Source organism: Rattus norvegicus, chromosome 11 (assembly GCF_021556685.1).
Source record: "Rattus norvegicus strain SHRSP/BbbUtx chromosome 11, alternate assembly SHRSP_T2T, whole genome shotgun sequence".
In the NCBI taxonomy this organism is placed as follows: Eukaryota; Metazoa; Chordata; class Mammalia; order Rodentia; family Muridae; genus Rattus; species Rattus norvegicus.
This window is the reverse complement of record NC_141544.1, coordinates 37727775-37750962: the sequence shown is the minus strand read 5'-3', so window position 1 is coordinate 37750962 and position 23188 is coordinate 37727775. Positions and strand designations below refer to the sequence as shown.

Below are 23188 nucleotides of genomic sequence, written 5' to 3'. Positions count from 1 at the left end.
TACCTTCGTTCCTACCTCAGAATGTGTGTGCTCCACCTTGAATGAATTCTTGTCTTCTGTGCTCGTATTTGTGGATGCCATCTCATCCATTTCCATATAGCTTATCCCTCGTCTTTTCAGAAATTAATTTTTAAATGTCTTTTTCAAAAGGCAGTGTGATTTCAAGGTGAAGGAGGTGCAAATGGAAAGGGACACATCAGCTGCAGGGAGAATGCAGTTGTGGGGCAAAGACTCTCACGAAAACAATGATGGTGATAATAAAGGGGGCTGGATATAATTGGTCCCTATGGGGCAGATCTGTTTCTTTATTCTTAACTATGACTTTCAGATCCGACCAAATTGCAGTGTTAATACTTAACTGAAATAAGAATTTGCCGGTAAACTACACATACACACACATACACATACAACACATACAATACACACACACAACCCCAAACCATATATGTGTGTGTATGCGTGTGCATCACTAGTTAAAATTTTAAGCCTTAATATTAATAAATATTAAATTATTTATTATTGAGATATATATATATATAAATAAAATGAGCCACTAACTTTTTGCTTGTTCTGTGAACCTTTTCATTTGGAGTGTGGATAACGTGGTCAGGCTAACAGTCATTAACAACAATTACTTTAGGACAGTTTACTTGTGTGCTCTATATGTAGATGTAGTAGACATACGAGGCAATCTTTTTCTACCATTCCTACATGGATGTTTCTTCTTCTTTAATTAAAATCTACCAAATTCATCTTTGTCCTGGCATAATCAAATGAAGCTCCCCAGACGATGATGACTGCTTGTTACTCTATAATCGATTATATAGCTCTAGAAATAACTAACGCCCACCATGGAGAACTGTGGCTGCAAGTTGGAAAGAGGACCATCCATTTCATTTCGTTTCTTTTCTTTTTGAAGGAAATGTGCACGAATCATATACCAAAGCTGAACTGTTTTCTTTGAAACGAATGAAAATATAATAATGCGGGAAGACATTGCTTGTTTTTTCTTCTTTATTTAAACACACTGTCATCTGTGAGGTCCAGACATACACCATTTTAGGTGGTTTGTCTGCTTGCTCTCCAACGCAGGGGTTAATCTAACTTTCTAAATCTCTAAACATGATCCCTGCAATTGCGAGCTCAGAGCAACCAAGCAGAACCCAGCAGCTAGGGGCATCTTAAGGTCTGCACAATTATCAGATATTCTCAGGCATTGCTCGTGGGAGTCCCCAGGCCCACACGATGATGAGGTCAGAGCTCATTCTGAGCCCCCAGGGCTCATGGCGCATACAGGTCCAGGTCTGGGGGATCCTCGAGGATCAGCCTGGTGTGCGGTTGCCCTGTATCAGGCTCCTGGGATTTCCAGGGAAAATAAGGAATATCCTTCCGAAACACACAAAGAAAGAGCAGTGTTAAGTGAGATAAGAGCTTGAAACCATGTGAACACATTCTTTCTTTAATTATCACCAGACTTATTAGAAGATAAGGGTTGAATTCAGAAGGAAAACCCATGAATATCACAATAGCCCAACTTGTACCTAATACCTTGAATCACTTTCCAGTAATCTTCTAATGAGATTGACAGGGGACGTTCCTATCTCGCTATTTCTCCTTCCTGCTTCAGACCTTTAGCAAAGTACAGCCTCCTACCAAGAGCCTAGGACCAGAAATGAGATTCAGTAATCTAAATCCAGATCTCCTCCACTGCTATAAAGAACGGCACTCAGTGTGCTCTACAAACTCAGCACCGTTATCTGCCCTGACCACGGTTTCATTTTTGCACAGTTTTAGTAACTTGCAGTCATCTCTGTCTGAGAATGTTAAAATGTTAAAAGATGTCAGGTACAGCTCATAAGTTTGAAATAGCTTTTATTTCACTATATTGTTATTGTTTTATTAGAGACTGTTAAGGTTTTACTGATTTATTGATTTAATTTATAAACCAATCTCCATCAGTCTATTCAAGATTGGTACCTGTCCCTGAGTTTAAAGAACTAGGAACTCAGATAAGAACTCCCAGAACACAGTTACATCGTTGTCAAACTTATCTGTGGCTTGATAGAAATCTCGCGTGATAGATTCTAAGACATCGTGGCCAGGGTACAGAGCTATGGAAGCACACAGCTCTTTTGGGAACACTGAGTCTCCATGCCACCAGGACCAGAGTGTCCCTCACGTCACTTCAGCCCACGTGATCCTTCCCCATACCATTTTTGTGAAGAGAAAAACCGTCACTGTGCCCTAATCTGGGATGAAGATTGGATGAGGTACCACCATACAAAGCAAGTCACCCCATCTAGATAAGTATGTAGCTCAGCCAATGTGCTGCTCATTCCGCATGCCAAGTAGTGTCTTCCACGGAGAATCAATGACTGTTGAAGCAGTGATTAGGAGATAATGGATAGCGCTGGGAAGAGTTGGAGGTGAGAACCAAGTACAGACAGGATCATCTTGAGTCCTCTTTGATGGACCAAGCATTAACATTAAATTGGTCAACTGATAAAACATTTAAACATTTAATCCTGAAATTCTTACCACCCCCCTGCACCCTCTCGCTCTTGCTCTCTATTCCTCTCACTCACTCTCTCGCTCTCTTGATTTCTCGCTCTCTGTCTCTCTGTGTCTGTCTTTCTGTGTCTGTCTCTGTTTCTCTTTCTCTCCATCTCTCTCTCTTTCTCTCCCTTACTCCCTCCCCACTTTCCAGCCTCTCTGAAAGCTGTTGTCTTCTGAATTGTGAAGATAGAAAAATTGAAGTTCTAATGTTTATTATGAATGTTAGCATTAGTACATGGTAAGAGGTATAAATATATGCAATTTATGCTGATGTGAAAGACAGGAAGCTAATCTGCAAAAAGCACATGTGTTTGCTGTAAGAAATGACCTTCCTCATTCTCTAAAAGGTACTTTGGCTTAATACAGAAGAATAAAGCCAGGCTGCAGCATCTGGTGCAGTTGCATTTTGGTGACAATTCTTTCAAGACAAAATACCTTAGAAAATCATTTTTAGGTGGCCTACCCCTGGGGGTAGATGAATTTAAAAAAATGATGAAAGAAATCCTTACATTAGAAATTGAAGGGTTTTTTTTTCTTCTTTGAACTCATAAAAGGAGAGGAAAAGTGCATTTTCTTCAAAATCATCTTGTCCTAGAGACAGAAATGGAACAGACAACTTAAAATGCATTAGGAGTCATCAGACAGATGCATCGTGAGAAACACAGTTAGGGTGACCCCTCTGTCTGACCTTGAAGATGTACGTAGCCTGAAGAAGGCAGCGTCAAGGTTGTATAATGCCCTGGTTGTACAGTGCTTCGGATAAAATGGCTCTCCGTGTTGGCGGTGGCCAGCCTTTAATTTCTGACTTGTAATGATTTCTTGTTAGTTATTATAAATCTCTCTCCCTGAGTGCGTGCTTTATAGGTTTAGCTTATCCGTTACCTGTCTTAGTCTTCCTGAACGATGACAGCAGATCTGTTTCGTCAATCCGGCTGCATGCTACTGTACAAAGGGGACTTGTGATGGCATGCTACCCATATTTAAAGCAAGGGTGTCACTTTGCCTTGGGGCTGTGGTGAAACATTTCATCTAGGAAGTAGACCAAGCAGTTTACTTGGATTGCGTGTGACTTTGTGTTCTAAGCACAGGAACATGGCCTGTAGCCAGCAGACTTCAAGTACAGGGCACCAATTCTAGGTTGGGCACCATGGATGGGAGCTCCAGAAGGGGTTCCTGATAGACAGGAAGTGAGACCTAATCTGGGCCTGTGGCTGTCAGGTGGAGGAGAGGGATGTAGCATAAATAATGGAGTGTACTGAATGCAACTACTGGGTTTGCACAGCACGTCATGGAGAACAGAGAAAGACCACCTAGAAATCCCAGGAGAAGGCCTCAAAGTTATACAAAATACACACACACACACACACACACACACACACACAGTGTATATTTTGGGGCTGTGCACAAAACATGGTAATGTCATACATACACACACACACACACATACACACACACATATATATATATATATAAAATGTTTTACATATAACACATATTTTATATATCACTATATATAACTTTGAGGCATTATATAATACATAATATATGTTATCTTTTATGATAATAATATACTATACCTTATAGTATGAGAAGAACACTGTAATCCACCCTCCTTTTTACCACATATATAAACTCAAATATGCAAATATGAACATATCACATACCTCACTCATATATACATATATGCATGCATATACATTTAACTTACCGCACATGGTTTCTGGTGATAAGTTGCATACCACCAACTGGTTTCCAAGGTGTCGAAGGCACATTATATAATGACTGCATTGTCTAAACATTCCCGAGTCTATTCCTGACATGTCTTCATGAAGGACGTATATCCCCGCATATCATCATCTGAAATCATAGGGCAGGATGCCAACGGTAGGAGAACTGCTAGAGACAAAGGAAATTTAAACCCTTTAGAAAATGTTCTCATGTAAAACAGAATAAAACGAAGGAGAGCCAGTTAGAATTAAAAGCACGAAAACAGAAGCACTTGAGAAGAAACTTAATTGTTGCTGGGAGTTTTCGCATCTGATTGCTTAAAAGGAGCTTAGTTAGATTTCAAAGTAAGATAACTATGGTTTAATGGCGGCCTTTGTTCTGGGGAAAGATGATGTTCCATTTATCTCATCAGGTATACATTTCCATACAGTTCAGCAGTGGTTAAATTGTCTATTATTCTCTTATTTTGACTCTTGCACCACATGAAGGGATTATTTGTGAAGCATCAATTCTGGTCTTGGGACTGTGCACAAACATGGTAATGTAACCTCATGAACACTCCATGAATACTTCAGTGGGAAAATAGAAGGGTCTTACTGAAAGCTGGGAAATCCAACGTTTATTCTCCCTCTATAGCAGAAAGCAGCTGTTTAGAAAGAATATGCTGATTTAGGACAGTGTCAGAAATACTGAACATGCATATAATTTATAACGAGGAAGAACAGTCTGGGTACCCATTCATAAGGTACAGGGAGAAGTAGCCACAAGCTCCCTTGCAGGGCACACTTTATGGGGCCTCGGATTCGATGCTTATAGAAGTAATGTTTTGCACACACTTGAAACCCATGTTCTTACGGCTTTTCTCGCAGCCTCATCATGTGTTCAACATGCTGAAGAAGTACGTCCGTGCAGAGCAGAAGGACAGACAGCACACCCTAAAGCATTTTGAACATGTGCGCATGGTGGACCCCAAGAAAGCTGCTCAGATCCGGTCCCAGGTAAGCGCCGAGTGTGGGAACCTCCTGCAGCCGCAGTCCGGTTGTTGCATCTTCCACAACTTGGCAGGAGTTCTTTAATGGGTGAAGCTCTAAAAGCTAATCTTCACCAGGCTGAGTGGCGTGCAGTTGTACACTAGACTTAATATGCGGAGGCGGAAGGATTGATAGTTCAAGGCCAGCTGGGCTACACGACAGAGATGCTGTCTTAAATAGGTGAGGAACAGAGAGATGTCTCATCATTCAAGAGTGCTTGCTGTTCTTGCTGAGGACCTGAATTTAGTGCCCAGCCCCCACATTTCACCACCGCTTAAAATTCTAGGTCCAGGGGATCTGACACCATTTTCTGGCTTCCTCTGGTTCCTGAACAAATAATCTGAGTGCACACAAACACACATACACAGATACCTAAGAAGAAATAAGTGAGTCTTTTACCAAAGGAAGAGTGTTTCATTAATGTGTGCCTTGGCGTTTTCTAAGTCTCCCCAGCAGTGTGGAGTATAAAAACCTGAAGAGCAGCCGAAACTTTTAATGCTAGTCATTGATCTTCTAAAGTTAGCCGCCAGGACTGGGAAGTGACTCACAGAGGTCGGATGCCACTGGGCGTGATAACCCACCGGTAATGCCTAACACCGAGAAAGCTTAGACAGAATTTGTGAACACACTGACTAGCTAACGCAGTCATGTTAGTGATCTCTCGGTGCAAAGCAGTAGACTCTCAGTGTGAACCTCAAGCCTCCTCGCACACCCATCGGCGTCCACGTGTTCAGATAAACACACGCAAATATTCATACATGTATACATACATTCATAAAGAAACAAAAATAAAGAATAAAGCCGCCAAAATGGAGAAAAATAACTCAGTAAACAGAAAGGCATATACTGCCTCCCGAAATCTAAGATTTTAAATTTTCTCCAATGAAATACAACTAAAAGCATTTACCTTCTGTGCAAAATACCCAACCTTGAAATATTCCTGTGTATTAGAAAATTTGCAAAGATGTTTCTGTAGGAACTAGGGTATTTAGGACACTTCAGTGTTTGGAGTCTGGTGGCTGATATGGTCTTTGAAATCAACTGTTACAAGCATGCAGGCTACTGGTAAATAATGATAAATGGGAGAATAAAAAAGAGACAAACAAACGGGCCCTTTAGTGTTCTCTCTCTCTCTCTCTCTCTCTCTCTCTCTCTGTGTGTGTGTGTGTGTGTGTGTCTGTGTGTGTGTGTCTGTGTGTGTGTGTGTGTGTGTGTGTGTGTGTGTTGGATGTGATATTTGTCACCGTTTCCTTAGCAGAGATTTTTCATCTAGAGCTATCATTTTCTAACAGGTTATGACACACCTCCGTGTGATCTACGAGCGCATGAACCAGTCTCTGTCCCTGCTCTACAACGTCCCTGCCGTGGCTGAGGAGATTCAAGATGAAGTTGGTAAGTGAGCTGTCCTTCCGATGTTCTTTGTGAGATGGGCTTTCTTCCAGGACAAAACAGGGCCGGGAATCTTCTCTCTCAGTCACCCATGCCCATGTGCCTACAAGTTGTAAAGAACATTTTTGTGGCACCCCACAATGGTTGTGGTTGCACATGTATGTGAGTGAGTCTAAAATCCTTTAGTACACATGGCAACCAGAGGAAGGAAGATGCTGATGTTGCGGTAAAAATAAAAAAAAAAAAAAAAAGTAGCGGAATCCGTTTCTGCAAGTTCTCACTCCGAGCGGATCCGAGCCTCGAGCTCCGGCTGTTTCTCTGCCAGCTGCTTTCAGCCCTTGGCGGGTTGTTACCGTGCCTGACACATACATCTTGTTCCTCGGGCCGCTCTAGCATGGCACAGCACCATGCTAGCCCCGGGTATTCCATAGTCTAGCACGCTTCCAGAACCGAGACAGGTTTTCTCTTTCCCTGCCCAGAACTTTGTTCACATCTCCTGTAGCTTGGTAAAACCGAAGCTCTAGAAACTTGTAGTTTAACAATTAGATTTATACGTTAAATTCTCGATCTACAATACACCCACAGAATAAATTCACTGCCAATTAATAAAGGTAGAAACCGCCCACCTAGACAAAATAAAAATGATCTAGACCACTGGGATTGGAATCATCCTCCTCCTCTGTCTCCATCTTCCTTCCCTTGCTCCTCTTCTCCCGCCTTCCTAGACTTTTCCCCGCCTACCCTTCCTTCCCATCCAATGATAGGCTTCGCCTTATCCTGGACCCGCGTTGCTGCATAATGACCCTACATACCAGGAAGAAATCAGGCAGGCCTCTGCTCTATCACACATTCCCGTGAGACTCAAGCCCTCTAACTAGAGCTTGCGTGGTGGCCAGCCAAGCCCCGCGACTGCTGTCTCTACCCTTAATGGTGCTAGGATTCCAGGGTCACGTGTTTGTGCACGGATGCTGCTGAGGACGGAAGCCTGGCTCCTCTTGTTTACCCGGCAAGCACTCTCGCCCACTGTGCCCTCTCTCTAGCCCCAGGTTGCCTCTTACAGTGAAGCTCCCTTTGCTGCTGCTTCCGCTCTTAACTTTCAATGCTTGCAAGACTGAAAAGTGTAACCTGGAATAGAGATCTCATAGCAGTGAATCAGTTGTTACTGAATCCCATGTGGACGGGGATATTCTAATTTATCCAATCTTGTAGCTTTCCTACTTTATATCTAAGAACGGTAGTTTTAGTTTACCCTGTGTATCAGGAGCTCAATTTCCCATTTGTTTCTCACTTCGTTACATTTCTTGTGACTGCACGTTCCAGTTATGCTTAGAAGACAGAGATCAGTAATGAGTCCTCTAAATAAGAAGCCAAGAATTGGACATAGTAATGCATGCCTGTAATCTTGGCACATGGGAGGCTGAAACTGGGGAATTGCTTCAAGTGCAAGGCCAGCTGGTACAACATAGTGAGTTCAAGGCCAGACTAATCTCAAGAAAAAGATAACATATATATATGAAAAAATTCTCCACAACGGACAAAAATTCAAAACATAACTCAGAATCTTACTCAACTGAAGTTAAAATTTTTAGATGTGTGTATTAAATCAGTGTCCTTTGGGGTTAGCTTAACCCTCTTGTCCTGTGTTGTCCCACACGCGACTTCTTGCCAGCAAGAAACACGCGGGTACATAGAAATCCTTACTGTGACCAAACTTTATTATAATCTTAAAGAGGAAGCCTCACCGCGCCAACATGGCGCGCTTATGTACACCCTAGCCCGGCGCATCCACACCTGATTGGTCACTTACCCATGATCTCATAAGACACGGCCCGGAGTGGGCAAAGACCTGGCACGAAGGCACTCTTGCACATGCGCACAGTTAACTTCCTGAAAGGGAGTCGGCTGGCGCGGCGAAGGCTGGCGCCATCTTGTAATGGCGGAGGCTATCCTGGCCTTCCACATGGGGCGCAGTGGAAGCCAGCGCCATCTAGCGGTGGCGAATGTTATAGCGGCCCTCTACACTGTGTGACTTAATCAAGGAAGCATTAACAATATCAAACATTAGAATGAGAAGCCATTATAAAGGGCCTGGCAGGGACTGTACTTAAACCCACTAATTACAGTTGGCACTTTCTGATTTCTAATTTGCCCTTAATAGAGCTTCTCATTTGGCATTAATACTCCCCTAAACATTAGCCACAAGTGACTGGGACAGATGGTGACTCCAATCCCTCAGTGCAAAATGCCCAAGAATGGGACCACCCGGCAAAGTTAACATCTCAGTGACAGAGAGATAGATACCTAGAATCACACTTGCTTTCTTGTTCTTTCATTCAGTAAAGTAAGGAACCACCAGGAGGGCAGGTCAGGAACAATTATGTAAAAGCTAGGACTGGAGAGATGGATCAGTGGGTCAAGTGCTTGCTGGATGTGTGGAAGATTAAGATCCCTAGCACCAACATTCAAAAAACAAAGTTAGTCATGATGAGACATGTACCCGTAACCATACTGTGGGGACAAAAGCAAGGGGATCCCAGGGGCTCGCTGGCCAGCGCAAGTGCACCTATGTCTTTCCATAAGGAGGAGAAGCCATAGAAGAAGGCATTCTGACAACAACTTTTCAGCCTACCACTCATGCATGCATGCGCAGGTGCCTGTGTGCGTGCACGCTCACACATGCGCCATTCTAAATATATTGGACACCACATACTTAAAATCTTTCTAAGATCTTTCATTTGGAATTCTAGATGCTTCCATTTTAAGATTGTTGTTTACCTTAGGGAAAACCACTTGCTGTAGTAAACACATTATAGTCTGCCCATTACAGGCCTGTGTGCCCTTTAAGCTCCTGATGCAAAAGGCTAATGCAAGGTCTTCGGGGAGGATGGGCTTCCTTGGTTGTCCCTAGTAGGCTTCCTGGAGAACTATTACCCAAATGGACAAATGAATAATCAGCAAAACCCTCAATCAAATCGGATGCAGACAAACCCCAAATTGGCCCTGGATTTACAAAATCCTGTTTATATAAGTCTCTTTACTTTCGTTCATTCTTAAAGTATTCCGTAATAAAAGTGTGATTTGGTTTTTGTTGTTGTTGTTGTCTGATGCAAAGAATAGCCTCATAGAATTCTTCCGATTCGCACCTTCCAGTGTACACAGTAGTCTGTGATTCCATTCACCCACTTTTTCCTTGAGTTCTCAGACTTTAGGTTTGGATCAGTTCGGTGCAGGCAAGGAGAAAGCTAAACTTCAGACCAGTTGGCAGAAGGGCAAGATGGGAAACATAAAGATGTTTATGTCTTTTGCGTAAATGTTGGCGCCTTTGCGTACCTTAACCAGGATACACTTAACGCAGTCCCCAGCTTGGATAGAATGCAGCTTTGTACTGCAAACACTGGTGGTTGCTTTTTGAGTAAAGGGTTTTAGACTGAGGAACTGCCAGGATCTGTGTTTCTTTAGTGACACAAGTGTATCTCTCTCAGTAAATTATGCTCCCAACCTTAAATCTCTAGCATGGAGATTTAAATCTTATAATGAGTGAGAAAGGGGCCTTTGCTACAAAGAGGTTATGCTGCGTGGGTAGAGGTGGAAACTATAATCAAGCCTGTAAGGAAGAATAAATAGCAAACAAACCATAATCACTAGAGCACAGGAATTAGGTTGCCAGAGAACCCTGGCCTTGATCATGTTACCCCATTGTGCTTCTCCGATGCAGCCCATGTGTTGATGCTCCAGCTAGCCCTAGTAAATCCCAAATCTGTAGTTCTAGTAACCACACACATCTGGCCTTCCATCATCCAGCGTCTTGTCTGCCTTAGAGACTCTGGACCAGTCCTTCTCATCCTTCCAAATGCTGTGACCCTGTAATGCATGTGCTCCTTATGTGGTGGTGACCTCAACCATAAAATGATTTCGTTCATAACTGCAATGTAGTGTTATAAATTATAATGTAAATGTCTGATATTCAGGATATCTGATATGCAACCACCAACGGGGTCACAACCCATAGGTTGAGAACCAGCTGCTATAGACTCTGGAGCCACACGGTTGACTTTGCCCCACTTCCATGGGCTTACTCCACTTCTGGCTGGATATCTGCACCTATACCTCACATTGGCCCTCTCACCCAAATTCTCCCTCTTCTGGATGGCCTGAGCAGCACAGGTCTCTGTTCTTGGAAAGTCAGGTCTCTCAGGATCCAAGTGAGGCCTCAGCACTTCTGTAAAGTCTTAACTGATTAACGAAGAGGGCAGAGCAGGAAGCAGTGGTACAGTGAGTTGATCCTCATCTGCCTATGATATCAGCGGTCTGGGTATCTTATGAAAGTTCACCTTCGAGTACTGGCCCATTGCATATAGAAGGAGCAGGAAGTCTAGGAATGGACCCACACTCCTGGTCTAGGAGGTAGACCCACAGTCATTCTACATCCCTTCAAAGAGCTGCTCCCTTGGACATTGGGGGTGTCCACTTTCAGCAAGGCTTTCTTGTATTTTACACAAAGGCAGCATATGAGCTAATATCAGCGGTGAAGAGTTCTGTGGCAGTATCCCCAGCTGATAATTGAAGAAACTGAATCCTAGAGAGGCCACTTAGAATAGTGAAGGGGTAAAACTGGAACTGAAGCTAGGGTCTGCCTAAATCCCACATCTGTCTTCTCTCTGCCTTCCATTGTCTCGCACAGTGAGTTTTCTTCTGTTTAACCGTAGTGTCTACACGTAGGGTTTAAACCTGGGAGACCATACTCTAGCTTGTGTTAAATTGCTTGTTTCTACCACAGCAGTGTCAGATCCTGTGAGCTTTACTGCCCTCCATGGTCTTTGACTCCAGATCTAGCAGAGAGCATGGTGTGCTTATAGGTTTCCATTACTGTTGTCTAAGAATGAACCAAATCATTCAAGGTAGATGCCCCTTAAATTATGATATGATCTGTCTCTTGATAATCCTAAAACCTCTATGCTAAGCTCCTTCCTTGACCCCTCCCATAACCATTGCACTAAATACCTCCCTTTCTTCTTTGACAATGTTCCCTAAATCTGTTGTGGTTGATCTAGCCAACAGAATGATGTCATTGGCAGGGTTGGCAAAGTAAAGAATAAGGCAGACTTCCCAGAGCCCTTATCAACACTGCAGGAGGTGGTTCTGTGTCATAGCCTTGACAGTGTGTCCTGTGGTCATCTCCACAGTTTACACAGTCATGTGATTGATTGGCTGGTCAACCATGCATCTGATTTGACTCTGCTAAGCATATTCCAAACTGCGATTAGTTCTTTTTACAAAAGGCTGACCTTTTATTATCTTACGATTTTTAATTCCGCTTAAATTATTACAGATTCCAAAGCATACATACTATTCAATATTTTCCTTTAAAAAATGTTTTGCATATAAATTTCAAATCTTTCTTGTTGAGAGAGGTATAAGAAATGTCGACAGTGGTGAGCCGTTTCCTAATTTCTTCTAAATATTGTTCAGGAATTTGGTGTTTGATTCAGTGTTGATTGAGTTCTTGTTCTAACAAAATGTAGCTGCCCAGAGCTCCTGTCCATTTAACCTTCAGAGGGGTAGAAACCCTTCAGTCTCCACTGCTCTTCAACTCAATCTTGATTTTGCCAACTCGCCATTCTGAACAATTAGATGTTTTTGTGCCTTGCAATTCCCCTTAAGTCTGTGCTAATGGTTCTCTTCTACTCCTTGTGCTGGTGCTAAGGGATTTTATTATTGTCCCTCAAGGTTCTTGTAGCTGTCTCAAGGTTGTAAAGCCATAGTAGCATTCTATTCTGAGATGTTTGTCACACACAATGCTATAATGACCAATTTATGAGTTGAGCAGAAGGAAGGAAGGAGGAAGGCAGCTCTAATTGTTTTATACCTGTCTCTTTTTTTCCTTTAGCACTTAAATTAATAAAGAAAAAAGTGAAATGCTATACACCAGAAAGATCTGTGACTGAGCAAATCCGTGGTTAATGGGGTTGGCATTGAATGATGTGCCAAGGAGACAAGAGAGCCACTTTCATGAAAGAATGCTTGCTGCTGTTACAACTTTGCTTTTCATTACAATTTTACTATGGCCTCTTGATAAAAATTTTCTGCCTCCGGGGGGGGGGGGAGGCATGTTTCTTTCAGAGACAGTGTCTGTGTTATCTGTGCCTATGTGGGGGCTGCTTACAAACCCAAATTGGGTTTAAAGTGGAATATTTACAACTCTCCTCAGCCTGACAAAATGGAATAGTTGGTACTGCTTGGGAATTATTTACAAACCCATGGGTACTCATCAGTCAAGAAAGAGCATGAGTGAGAGAGGGGCTGACACCCAACCTGACTGCCTAGCGGGGTGGGGAGCTGGATGGGAGCGAGGGAACTAGAGAGACAGAGGCGCTCTTTAATTTGTTCTGTTCTCACCTGACTTGTTAATAAGAGGGACTGCTGCTTGCGTGTAGACTTGACAACCGAATCAGGCATTTGAAGATGACATGTGTTCGTATCGTAGACAGACAGGAGGACCTTCCTTTGTTGGCTTTATTGTTGTCTCAAAGCCAATCTGCTGTTCCCCAGCATGATTAACTGAATGTTTGCCTTGCTTTTAGCTGCCTGTATTTAAATGGGTATCTTTGACTCCCTCTGAGAAAGACAGGGTTGTTGTTGTTGTTGTTGTTCTTGTTGTTGTTGTTGTTGTTGTCATTTTGTTTCTTCTAAATAAAGCCACTGATTCCAGGAAAGAAAATGAAATGTCTGGTCTAGTGCAGAAATCCACGCATGAGGACTGTAGCCTTCGAGTAGAAAGGGACAAGCTAAGATGGCATGGCCAGTTTTCTGACAGAGTGAGTCTGTGTTGAAATGTCCCCAGACAGAGAGGTCGGGGAATGAGCCTCCTCGGGTTCCAGCTGCTCTTTGCAAAGAGGGTAAGAGGCCTTTAACAGGAACTCACCCAAACTGCCAAATGCTGTTCTGTATATACGTTCTCGGGGGTCATATGGTACCGAGGCACCTAGTGGGGCACACATGTACACGCATGTGAGGCACAGATGTGGAGGCTAGCAGCTGACATTGACCAACATTTCTCCTCCATTTTAAGCTACTTACTGTTCCTCAGTCCCTGAGAGCTGGCATTACAGGTGGGCTACTCTAGCCATCCGGTTTTATCTCCCCAGACTCCCGTTATGACTGTTTTAATAAGGATTAATTAAACAACAGGACACTACAGCAGTGTGCACCATGAGAGGATTCTAACATAGGCCCATTGGACAACGTGAATATCTAAAATTAGCAGAATTCACGTTTTTGTCTTTTATTTGGTGTCTCAGTAAAATCCCAAAGGTTCTGTGGTCCTTTGGTCAGGATGTGCTGGCTCTGCTCTGTCAGTAGCTTCTGTCTTTTTTCGTGCAGTCACTCTGTCATAAGGGGCATCTCAACCAGGGAGGTAGGTATTGCCTGAGGCAGCATCTCCCAAGCCAAGCAGCTGGTTCTCACGATGGGAGTTATTTTCCCAACTTACCACCTCTTATGTATGGTGCTGTAATTTGAAACAAAACCAAAAAAGAAGCCTTAGCAAAAAATGAGTGGTGTATGAAATCAGACCACGGTGGTGGCGACAAGACGGTTTCCTGGCATGAAGCACTGCAACAGATGTGTCCTGATTTTTTTTTTCCTATAGTCATGGGAGCAACCAATGATTTTGGACAGTAACAAGGGCTGGCTACTTCGTTTTTCACAAGCAGCTGCCTTCAAGGTTCTTTTATAAAAGGAAAAACTCAATCGTGATATTTGCCACCCAGAATATGGAAATGAAAGCAAATTAATTTTGAAGTCTGCTTCCACAAGGATTAACTGGGGATGAAATGAGTTTGTTTGCATGTGAGTCACAGTTGGGAAGGAATGTTAATTTGCCTCTTGCTGTTGCGCTCAGAAACAAATTCTGCAATGTATTTACTGAGGAAGACTCACTATTCTTTCTTTATTAATAGCCCTTGTGTATGTAGTGTGTCTTCCTCTGTCACTGTTAGGTAGAAAATCAGAAACGGGGAGGACGGGTCAACAGGGCTGGAGAGATGGCTCAGCACATAATGCCCTTAGAGAGGACCCAAGATATATTCCCAGCACCCATGTAGGACTGCATACCACTCCCTGTAACTCCAGCCCTAGGGAATCTAATGCCCTCTTCTGGCCAGCACAGGCATGTGCACACGAGAGCACATGTGAACACACACGCACACACACACATACACACACACACACACACACAAATGACTTAACATTCGTAATTCATGGGTCAACCTATTAACCTAGTCTACTATGAGACCTGTCCAAAGAAATACTATTTTGACATGTGTCGAAACGTTATTCATGCAGGGTATCTTAGAAGACACCTATAATCTTATCACTTGGGAGATTGAAACAGGAGGCTCTTGAGTTCATGGCCAGCCTGACAATACCAGGAATTCCTATCTCAAAGAGAAAAGGAAGTAAAAACAAACAAACAAATAAATAAACAGTATTTGCAATGTCTTTTAGACTTGGGGAACAAACTAGGTTATCAGAGGGTAGAGAGTCTAGTTCATTTCAACCACTGCTGACAGACAGTGTGTAGTTCAAAGACAAAGAAATTTACTTGCCATTTAATGCATTTAATTCTTTGTTGCTGGCTTGCATGTGTTCATAAAAATATTAGCCACATTTTGTGCTTGAAAAAGCACCTGACCTCAGTGAAATTACCTTACCTCAGCCTTTGCTTTCGGTCTGTGTAGCATTTAGATGAGCCTTCCCATCCGGAGACAAAGTTGTGTCCCTAAGTCTGCAGCTTCCCCTATAACATGGAACTCTGTGCAGCTGCTTAAGTAGGCCAGCTGTGAAACCAGAGACACGCTTGGCCTAAACAAGGGAAGCAGGCTGGGTAAAATTCCAATCGCTACAAGCACTAGCCTGAGCTCTTCTGGCATTGGCACAGCAGTTACGTGCCGTCTCTCTGAGGTTGTAATAGTAAGAGAAGCTTTCCAGGTTCATGGGCTCCGCTTGCAGCCTTGCCAAATCAGGAAGGAACTTCCGGGCATGTGGCCCATACATATACAGCCACCAGATAAGACGGATGAAGCAAAGAAGTGCAGACCGACAGGAGCCGGATGTAGATCGCTCCTGAGAGGCACAGCCAGAATACAGCAAATACAGAGGCGAATGCCAGCAGCAAACCACTGAACTGAGAATAGGACCCCCGTTGAAGGAATCAGAGAAAGAACTGGAAGAGCTTGAAGGGGCTCGAGACCCCATATGTACAACAATGTCAAGCAACCAGAGCTTCCAGGGACTAAGCCACTACCTAAAGACTATTCATGGACTGACCCTGGACTCTGACCTCATAGGTAGCAATGAATAGCCTAGTAAGAGCACCAGTGGAAGGGGAAGCCCTGGGTCCTGCTAAGACTGAACCCCCAGTGAACAAGATTGTTGTGGGGAGGGTGGTAATGGGGGGAGGGTGGGGAGGGGAACACCCATAAAGAAGGGGAGGGGGAGGTGGAGGGGTTAGGGGATGTTGGCCCGGAAACCGGGAAGGGGAATAATAATCGAAATGTAAATAAGAAATACTCAAGTTAATAAAGATAAAAAAAAGAGTATGAAAGAGAGCTTAGCATGTTGATGTTATCATACTTATCAACATCCTGTAGTAGTGAAAGGCAAACCAGATTTCACATTCTGAAACATGTGGGTTTGGAGGCCTCTTCTTTGGTTGGTTGTTTTGCTTTGTTTTTTTTTAATGTGTTTGACTGTTGACCTCTCTCTCTCTCTCTCTCTCTCTCTCTCTCTCTCTCTCTCTCTCTCTCTCTTTCTCTCTCTCTCTCTCTCTCTCTCTCTCTGTGTGTGTGTGTGTGTGTGTGTGTGTGTGTGTGTGTGTGTGTATCACGTGCATGCCTGGTGCCTGCAGAGGCCAGAAGAATGCCCGATTCTTTTGGAACTAGGGTTATGGAGGGTTGTGACCTGGGACGTAGATGCTGGGAGCTAACTCAGGACCTCTTTCAAGATCAAGTACTCAGGACCACGAAAGCGTCTGTCAGACCCCTATAGACTTCTTTTTGTGAGAGTTTATTTGAAATTCAAAATTAATTGTTAGTTTAATTGCTATTTTCATTTTACAATTATTGAATCTTAGAATTAAATTGAGTCTTCTCAGATGATAGCCAATATCTTCTCTGCAAAGGAAAGTTGCTCCACATACTCTCTGGTCCTGTGATAGAAGAGAAGGATCCTGTGGCATGAAAATGAATCATTGTGTCATCTTTCTTTGTTGTAATAAAACTTTCCTAAGAACTCCAGCCAAATGAAATGCTTATTGCTAGCCAATGCCAAAGATACCAATAAACAGCTTTCCAACTTTTTTTTTTGTGGAGTGTAGTAGTTGCTAGTAGTTTTAAGTGTAGTTTTCTAATGGTAAATATCTGTGGCCCAATATGAAGAAAATTTAGTGTTGCCATTGAGGTGTCATTAAGTGAATGGCAGTGTTCACTCATTAGTCTTCATTATTTGAAAAAAGTCTTTGAAGATTTAAGCATATAAGTTTTACACACACACACACACACACACACACACACACGCGCGCGCGCGCATAAACACATTATTATATTTTATACGACTTACAAAAAATAAGACATGCAGGGCTGGGTGTCTTACTTACTTAGGAGAGTGCCTCATATAGCCTGTGCGAAGCCTAGGGTTCAGCCTCCAACATTGCACAAAACCTGGTGTGATGGTGTAGGACCTGTAATCTCAGTACATAGGTAATGAAGGCAGAGGGACCACAAGTCTAAGAGCATGGCTCTATAGTACAGCTAGGCAGAGACTGCATGAAACACTGTCTTTAAAAAATGTTTACTAATGTGCATAGCTTGCTCTCCTTTGGCCATTGTAACAAGAAGATCCAAGAATTAATCAAGGGCATACAGCATCAGTAAATTACTTACTGAATACCTACGATATTCCAGATCTGTTAAAAGAGCAGGACACACTCTTCCTTCCTCGAATGACTTAGAATGATTTAGAATTCTCTAAGAGAGACTTCAGACAGCTAGACAAGGCTTTCTTCTCACTGAGACAGTTGATGAAGGCTGGTCTGATAGCACTGGGTAGTCTTGTCTAATAGCAGTCCTTACTCCTAATGTCACCTAGGGGAGATTAGTAAAGCAAGAGGGAACCTTGCTTTTTAACTGCTCCAGCTATGTTATATAGGTCCATCTAAGGCCATACATCACATCTGGTCAATACCCTGCAGACTGACCCATTTCATTGTTTCTGATCCAAAGGCGTCTACTTAGTGCTCATACCAACTTCAAAACTGAATCTGGGAATAATATAGGATCTTCAGCATCTTGTCACTGAAAGTGTTAGGGAGTAAGAAATGCCACTCTTTTAACAACATCTTTGCATAATACATCTATGTTAAACTGTTAAGCAGGGAGCATTTTGTAGGACTTAGAGGTCATGCCATCTTTCTTCATTTACTCAGAAACTCATATGCTGAAATAAAACAAATGCCTTCCTCTGGGTGATTGTCACTTTTAGAGTTTTCTATACAAGAAAACCTGACAATTCTGTGGATCATAACCTAATTCTCCATGATGACGTCACCATTTATTCTCAAAGACCAACCATTCAGGCTAGGACTATGCAAATGTTTATGGGCAGTCTCCTGGCAGACAGCATGGAAGTGGTATATTGTTGCTGAGCACTAAGTCAGACCCATGAAGTGGCCTCCTCTGCCCACAGAGGATATCACTTCTTGATTGTGAAAGCACAGTTCATTTGCTTCCACTCAAATATACAAAGAAAGGATAACAAGCAATTTAATGAGAAGTTCTGTATACTTTTTCTCTTTATATTATTGCCGCTATCTTCATTTTGATCACAAACAGTTTTTAGCCTCCTAAGTCTTGCTCAATTCTCAAAATAATCCTAGATAAGCAATGCATATGGCTTTTCCCTTAATTTATTAGAGTATTAATTTATATGTTTTGGAAGCAGGCCTGTGTATGCCAGGATGCTCTCAAATTCAGTCTTCCTGCTTCAGCATCTCAAGTGCTAAGAGCATGACAGTGGTCTTCCTTTCTTCTCATTGCCGAGTCTGACATCCTGTCCTTAACCCTGGATACACTGACAAGTTCCCCATCTCACTGTTGACTTTTGAGGTTGATAATATGTCCACAGCCAAGGGATAATTAATAGAAACAGCTATCGTGTAGCCTTGGACCAGCAGCAGCGGCATCACTGGGAAATTGTTAGAAATGTGCATTCTTTGGCCTCATTCCCAGCCTAATAATCCAGCAATGTGGGGAATAGACGTGTCAACTTTTATCTCTGTGGCTAAATAACTAACATAAATAAACTTAAAAGACCAGCTTTATTTTATACTATATCTATATTTCAAAAGTCTGAGTCTATAACAGCCCTATTGCTTTGGGTTTGTGGCAACTATATTATAGTCAGAAGAGCTTCTTAGTTTGTGGTGGCCAGGAGAATGCAAAGACAGGAAGAGGGAACTGTAAAAGAGAATCCCCTTTAAAGACAAATCCCCAGTGGCCTAACTTCCTCCAGATAGGTCCCATCTCTTAAAGATCTTGCCACCACCCAATACCAACTTGGGCTGCAGACACGTCCCTTAATACATGGGCCTTTGGAGGAAATGTAAGATCTAGAAGTAACGGTGTTCAGTCTATGGTGATAGTGCTTAGTTAGTATTATAATAATGATGCTCAGTCTACAGTGATAGTGCTTGGTTAGTATTATAATAATGATGCTCAGTCTACAGTGATAGTGCTTGGTTAGTATTATAGTAATGATGCTCAGTCTACAGTGATAGTACTTAGTATTATAGTAATGATGCTCAGTCTACAGTGATAGTGCTTAGTATTATAGTAATGATGCTCAGTCTACAGTGATAGTGCTTAGTATTATAGTAATGATGCTCAGTCTACAGTGATAGTGCTCAGTATTATAGTAATGATGCTCAAGGTCTAGACATAGTAATGGGCAAGTAGATACACAGCTTGTCTTCAGAGAGAGTTGCTTTTACAATTGTTAGATCTTTTTTAGGACTGGTGATCTGGGAACATGACTCAGTAGGTAAATCACAGGCTGCACAAGCATGAGGACCTGAGTTTGAATCCCCACCCCTCCCATGTAAAACTGGGCATTGTCAGCATCATCTGTAATTTCTATGCTCCTAGGGATAGGATAAGAGGCAGACTCAAAAGACATAAGCATAAGCGAAAACAAGAGACCTTTCTCAAACAGGTTGGAAGGCAGAGAGTGGAAACTGACAACTGGGGTTGTCCTTAGACCTCCACCTGCACACCATGGCATCTACATGCCTGTGCTCACATACAAGCGCATGCACAGGCATCATGCACGCTAATACTCTCTCATGAGCAATGTTACCTGTAAAACTATAGAATGTAAAGGATGAAAGCTGTCCAAAGACTCAGTTCCTCTCTCTCTCAACTCCCCTAGGCTCCCTGCCCCAACCTCCTTAGATTTTAGAACAACTGCAGTAGGCAGTGTTGACTGTGAATACTACCGCTCAGGAAATACCCGTGGAAGTGGTTGAGCCTAAGTGATCTATGAGCATGATGGAGTCTGCTTTCGTCCTCCTGCTTCTTACACATGCTTGCATGAGCTTAGAGCTCTTAGTTTATATGTAACTGTGTAAAGGAGAAGAGCATTTCCTAGTATGCTACCCACCATCTTCCCCTTGGATTTATTAGAGTAGGTGATATCAGCTAAAATGGGGTCTACAAATTCTTTGAGTTTCTATTTGTTTCATTGTACTTTGGGGATCTTTCATCCGAAATATTTGGGATTGGAAATGTTAGCATTCAGTTTTAGATTTCAGAATTCTTCAAATTTGGGGCACAATGGTACCAGTTTTAACTAGCTATCATTCAAAGATCTGAAAATTCAGAATGCTTTGAAAGCTCTAGATTTCAGAACATCCCCCAGGTAAAGTCTCAAGGAAAACCCATGTAGTATATGATTCTGGGGATATCAGAGAGCAGCAGTAACCCTAGTGTTTAGTTTACTCCTAAGAACCAACCTGAGCCAGTTGCAGCCTGCTGCTGGCAGTGTCTGAGATCCTGAGCAAAGTAGGGGAAAGCTGTCTGAAGAGAAATAGGCAGAGGAAAGGAAGCCAAGGGAAAGGTTTTGTAATGGAGCAGTCAGGCCTGTAGGAGTGCATTTAGAGCTGAGCCTGTACTTACATTCCCTCTTTCCCTTTGTCAGGGAGCCAGTGTCTTGCTTTGAGTGTTTGGTTTTCTCCCACCTAAAGTAGAAGCCTTCTTTTTTTTTTCCCCCTGGAGCTGGGGACCGAACCCAGGGCCTTGCGCTTGCTAGGCAAGCGCTCTACCACCGAGCTAAATCCCCAACCCCAAGTAGAAGCCTTCTTATACCTAAAGCAGAAAGTACCTCCTTCAGGTGCAGGAGGAAAAGCTCAAGCCAAGGCTATCTGTGGATTGCTAAAAACACAGTCTGTCTTTTGATAAACCAGGCATCGTCCTGTAAGTCAAACATTGTATGAAACTGTGAGAGGTTTGGCAGTCTGCTCTCTTTGATGTGGAGAGAGAAAAGCTGGCTTCCTTTCCCACATTCAGCAAGGGTTTGCATCCATCCTGCTGCTAACAGCTCTGCAAGGGAACTTAAAAAGATGCAGGACCCTCACTGTTGGCAGATTAAGGATCTAGGGTGATTAACTGGTTTGATCAGAATCAGAAACTAAAAATGGTCAGGGGTGGAGGGCTTCTTCGCATCTTGCCAAAGTTCTTCAGAAATCAGAGTGAGTTTTTAGTACCTGGGGTGTGAAGAAATGAGATGCGTTTTCCTTTTAAAGAAAAGTGACCTTGCAGAACGGGGAGCCCTCTGTAGACATCTGAGTCACTCATAGAGGCACATGTCTAAGCTGGCAGGTTCCCGGTCACTCAAGTGTTCGTCCTGCCATTTCTGCATGTCTGTCCCTCACTCCACAGACAGTAAACAGTATCCACATTTTTCAGGATCTTAATTCAGTTGCTGTAAATACTTCAATCTGAAAGTCTTATCTAGAAACCACTTAGGAAGAAAAGTTACCCTCCATGGAAATTGGTATCCTGGAAGTCACTGTGTCTCAATGCATACTTGGGACCAAGTAAAGTATAATTTGGAGGAGTTCTTGTTTACAATACAGGATCTTGAACTCCACCTCACATGCACCAAAACCCACTTATTTTCTACTTCAAACGATCCTTTAAAATTTCAAAAGTTTTAAAACTCAGTGTATATATGTGCTAGTAAAAATACAAGTTTTTGTAGAAAATTGAGGGCGTAGTTGTATATATTCTTGACATAATAAATTGAACATCATTAATTTATACTGAGACGCGAGCCACATGAATTTATACCAGTCTTTACCTACGGTCTCTGATTTACAGTGTTCTGACTTACAAGACTTTCTGACGTTGTGGTGAGGAGAAAGAAATGGGTCTTGGATCGTAATCTTTCCCTGCCTCACTACACGTGGTACCAACATAGAGCACTGAGTGGCAGGTTTCCGTCCTTATCTCAGTCAGCGTTACTGTTGTGCTCAAACACCATGACCAAAGCAACCTGGGGAGGAAAGAATTCATTTCCTTTACACTTCCACATCACTATTCTTCATCAAAAGAAGTCAGGACAGGAACTCAAAGAGAGGTAGGAGCTGATGTGGAGGTCTTGGAGGGACATTGCTTACTGTTCTGCTTTCTTATAGAAGCCAGAACTACCAGCCCAGGGATGGTCGCACCCCTATCAATCACTAATTAAGAAAATGTCCCGCATACAGGCATGTGTACAGCCTAATCTTAAGGAGGCATTTTCTTAGCTAAGGTTCCTCTTCTCCGATGACTTTAGCTTTGGGTGCCAAGTTTCCCATGATCAGAAGGACAATGGTCACCAACAGCCCACACTCTCTCATCTCGAGCCCTGCTGTTCAGTAGGCTAGGTGTAGCCGTGATGTATGACTAGGAATGTTGTATGAAAGGACCACGAGGCTGTGTTCATACCGTGAAAGAACACATGTATTTCTAAGAGGCCACCACATAAAGTATTTCCGAGAGGTGACGTTTACTTTGAAGATTGACTACAGCTCTGTTAAGTGACATAATGCTGAGGCTGTGCCGAACTTACCCAAGTCACTGGCATAAACTGCTTTTCGCTTTCTTTTTGTTCATGTGCGTGCAGGCACACATGTATAGGCCGGAGGGCAGCGGCAGCTTCCGTTCCTTAGATCTTTGTACCTTCTGTTTGTGGTAAGGTCTCTCTTTGGTCTGCAACTCACCACCTGGACTAGACTGACTGGCCAGGAACCCCAAAGATCCTGAAATTATAAACACAACACCACACACAGCTATCTCCCTCCCTCCCTCTTTCCCCTCTGTGTGTTGGGGGACAGGACAGCTTATGGACAATAGAGCTCAGGTCCTGTGCGTGCGTGCGTGTGTGTGTGT

At 42.9% G+C, this 23188-nt stretch overlaps 1 protein-coding gene and 1 long non-coding RNA gene across 7 annotated transcripts in view; one reads left to right on the top strand and one right to left on the bottom strand.

Annotated features, from left to right (window-relative positions):
• The window catches only part of App (amyloid beta precursor protein), a 216812-nt gene that overhangs the window by 155097 nt on the left and 38527 nt on the right, over positions 1-23188 (top strand). For all 6 annotated transcript variants that reach the window (XM_087576826.1, XM_087576824.1, XM_087576823.1 and 3 more), the window contains 2 exons: positions 5154-5282; positions 6608-6707. In XM_087576826.1, the coding sequence (XP_087432952.1) occupies positions 5154-5282; positions 6608-6707 (229 nt within the window). The remainder of the gene's footprint in view (positions 1-5153; positions 5283-6607; positions 6708-23188) is intronic.
• On the bottom strand, positions 984-15731 carry LOC148002486 (uncharacterized). The gene is made up of 5 exons (XR_015633220.1): positions 15416-15731; positions 4265-4449; positions 3066-3147; positions 1549-1660; positions 984-1386 (listed from the first exon to the last, which is right to left on the bottom strand). It is a non-coding gene; the product is annotated as an uncharacterized LOC148002486 (long non-coding RNA).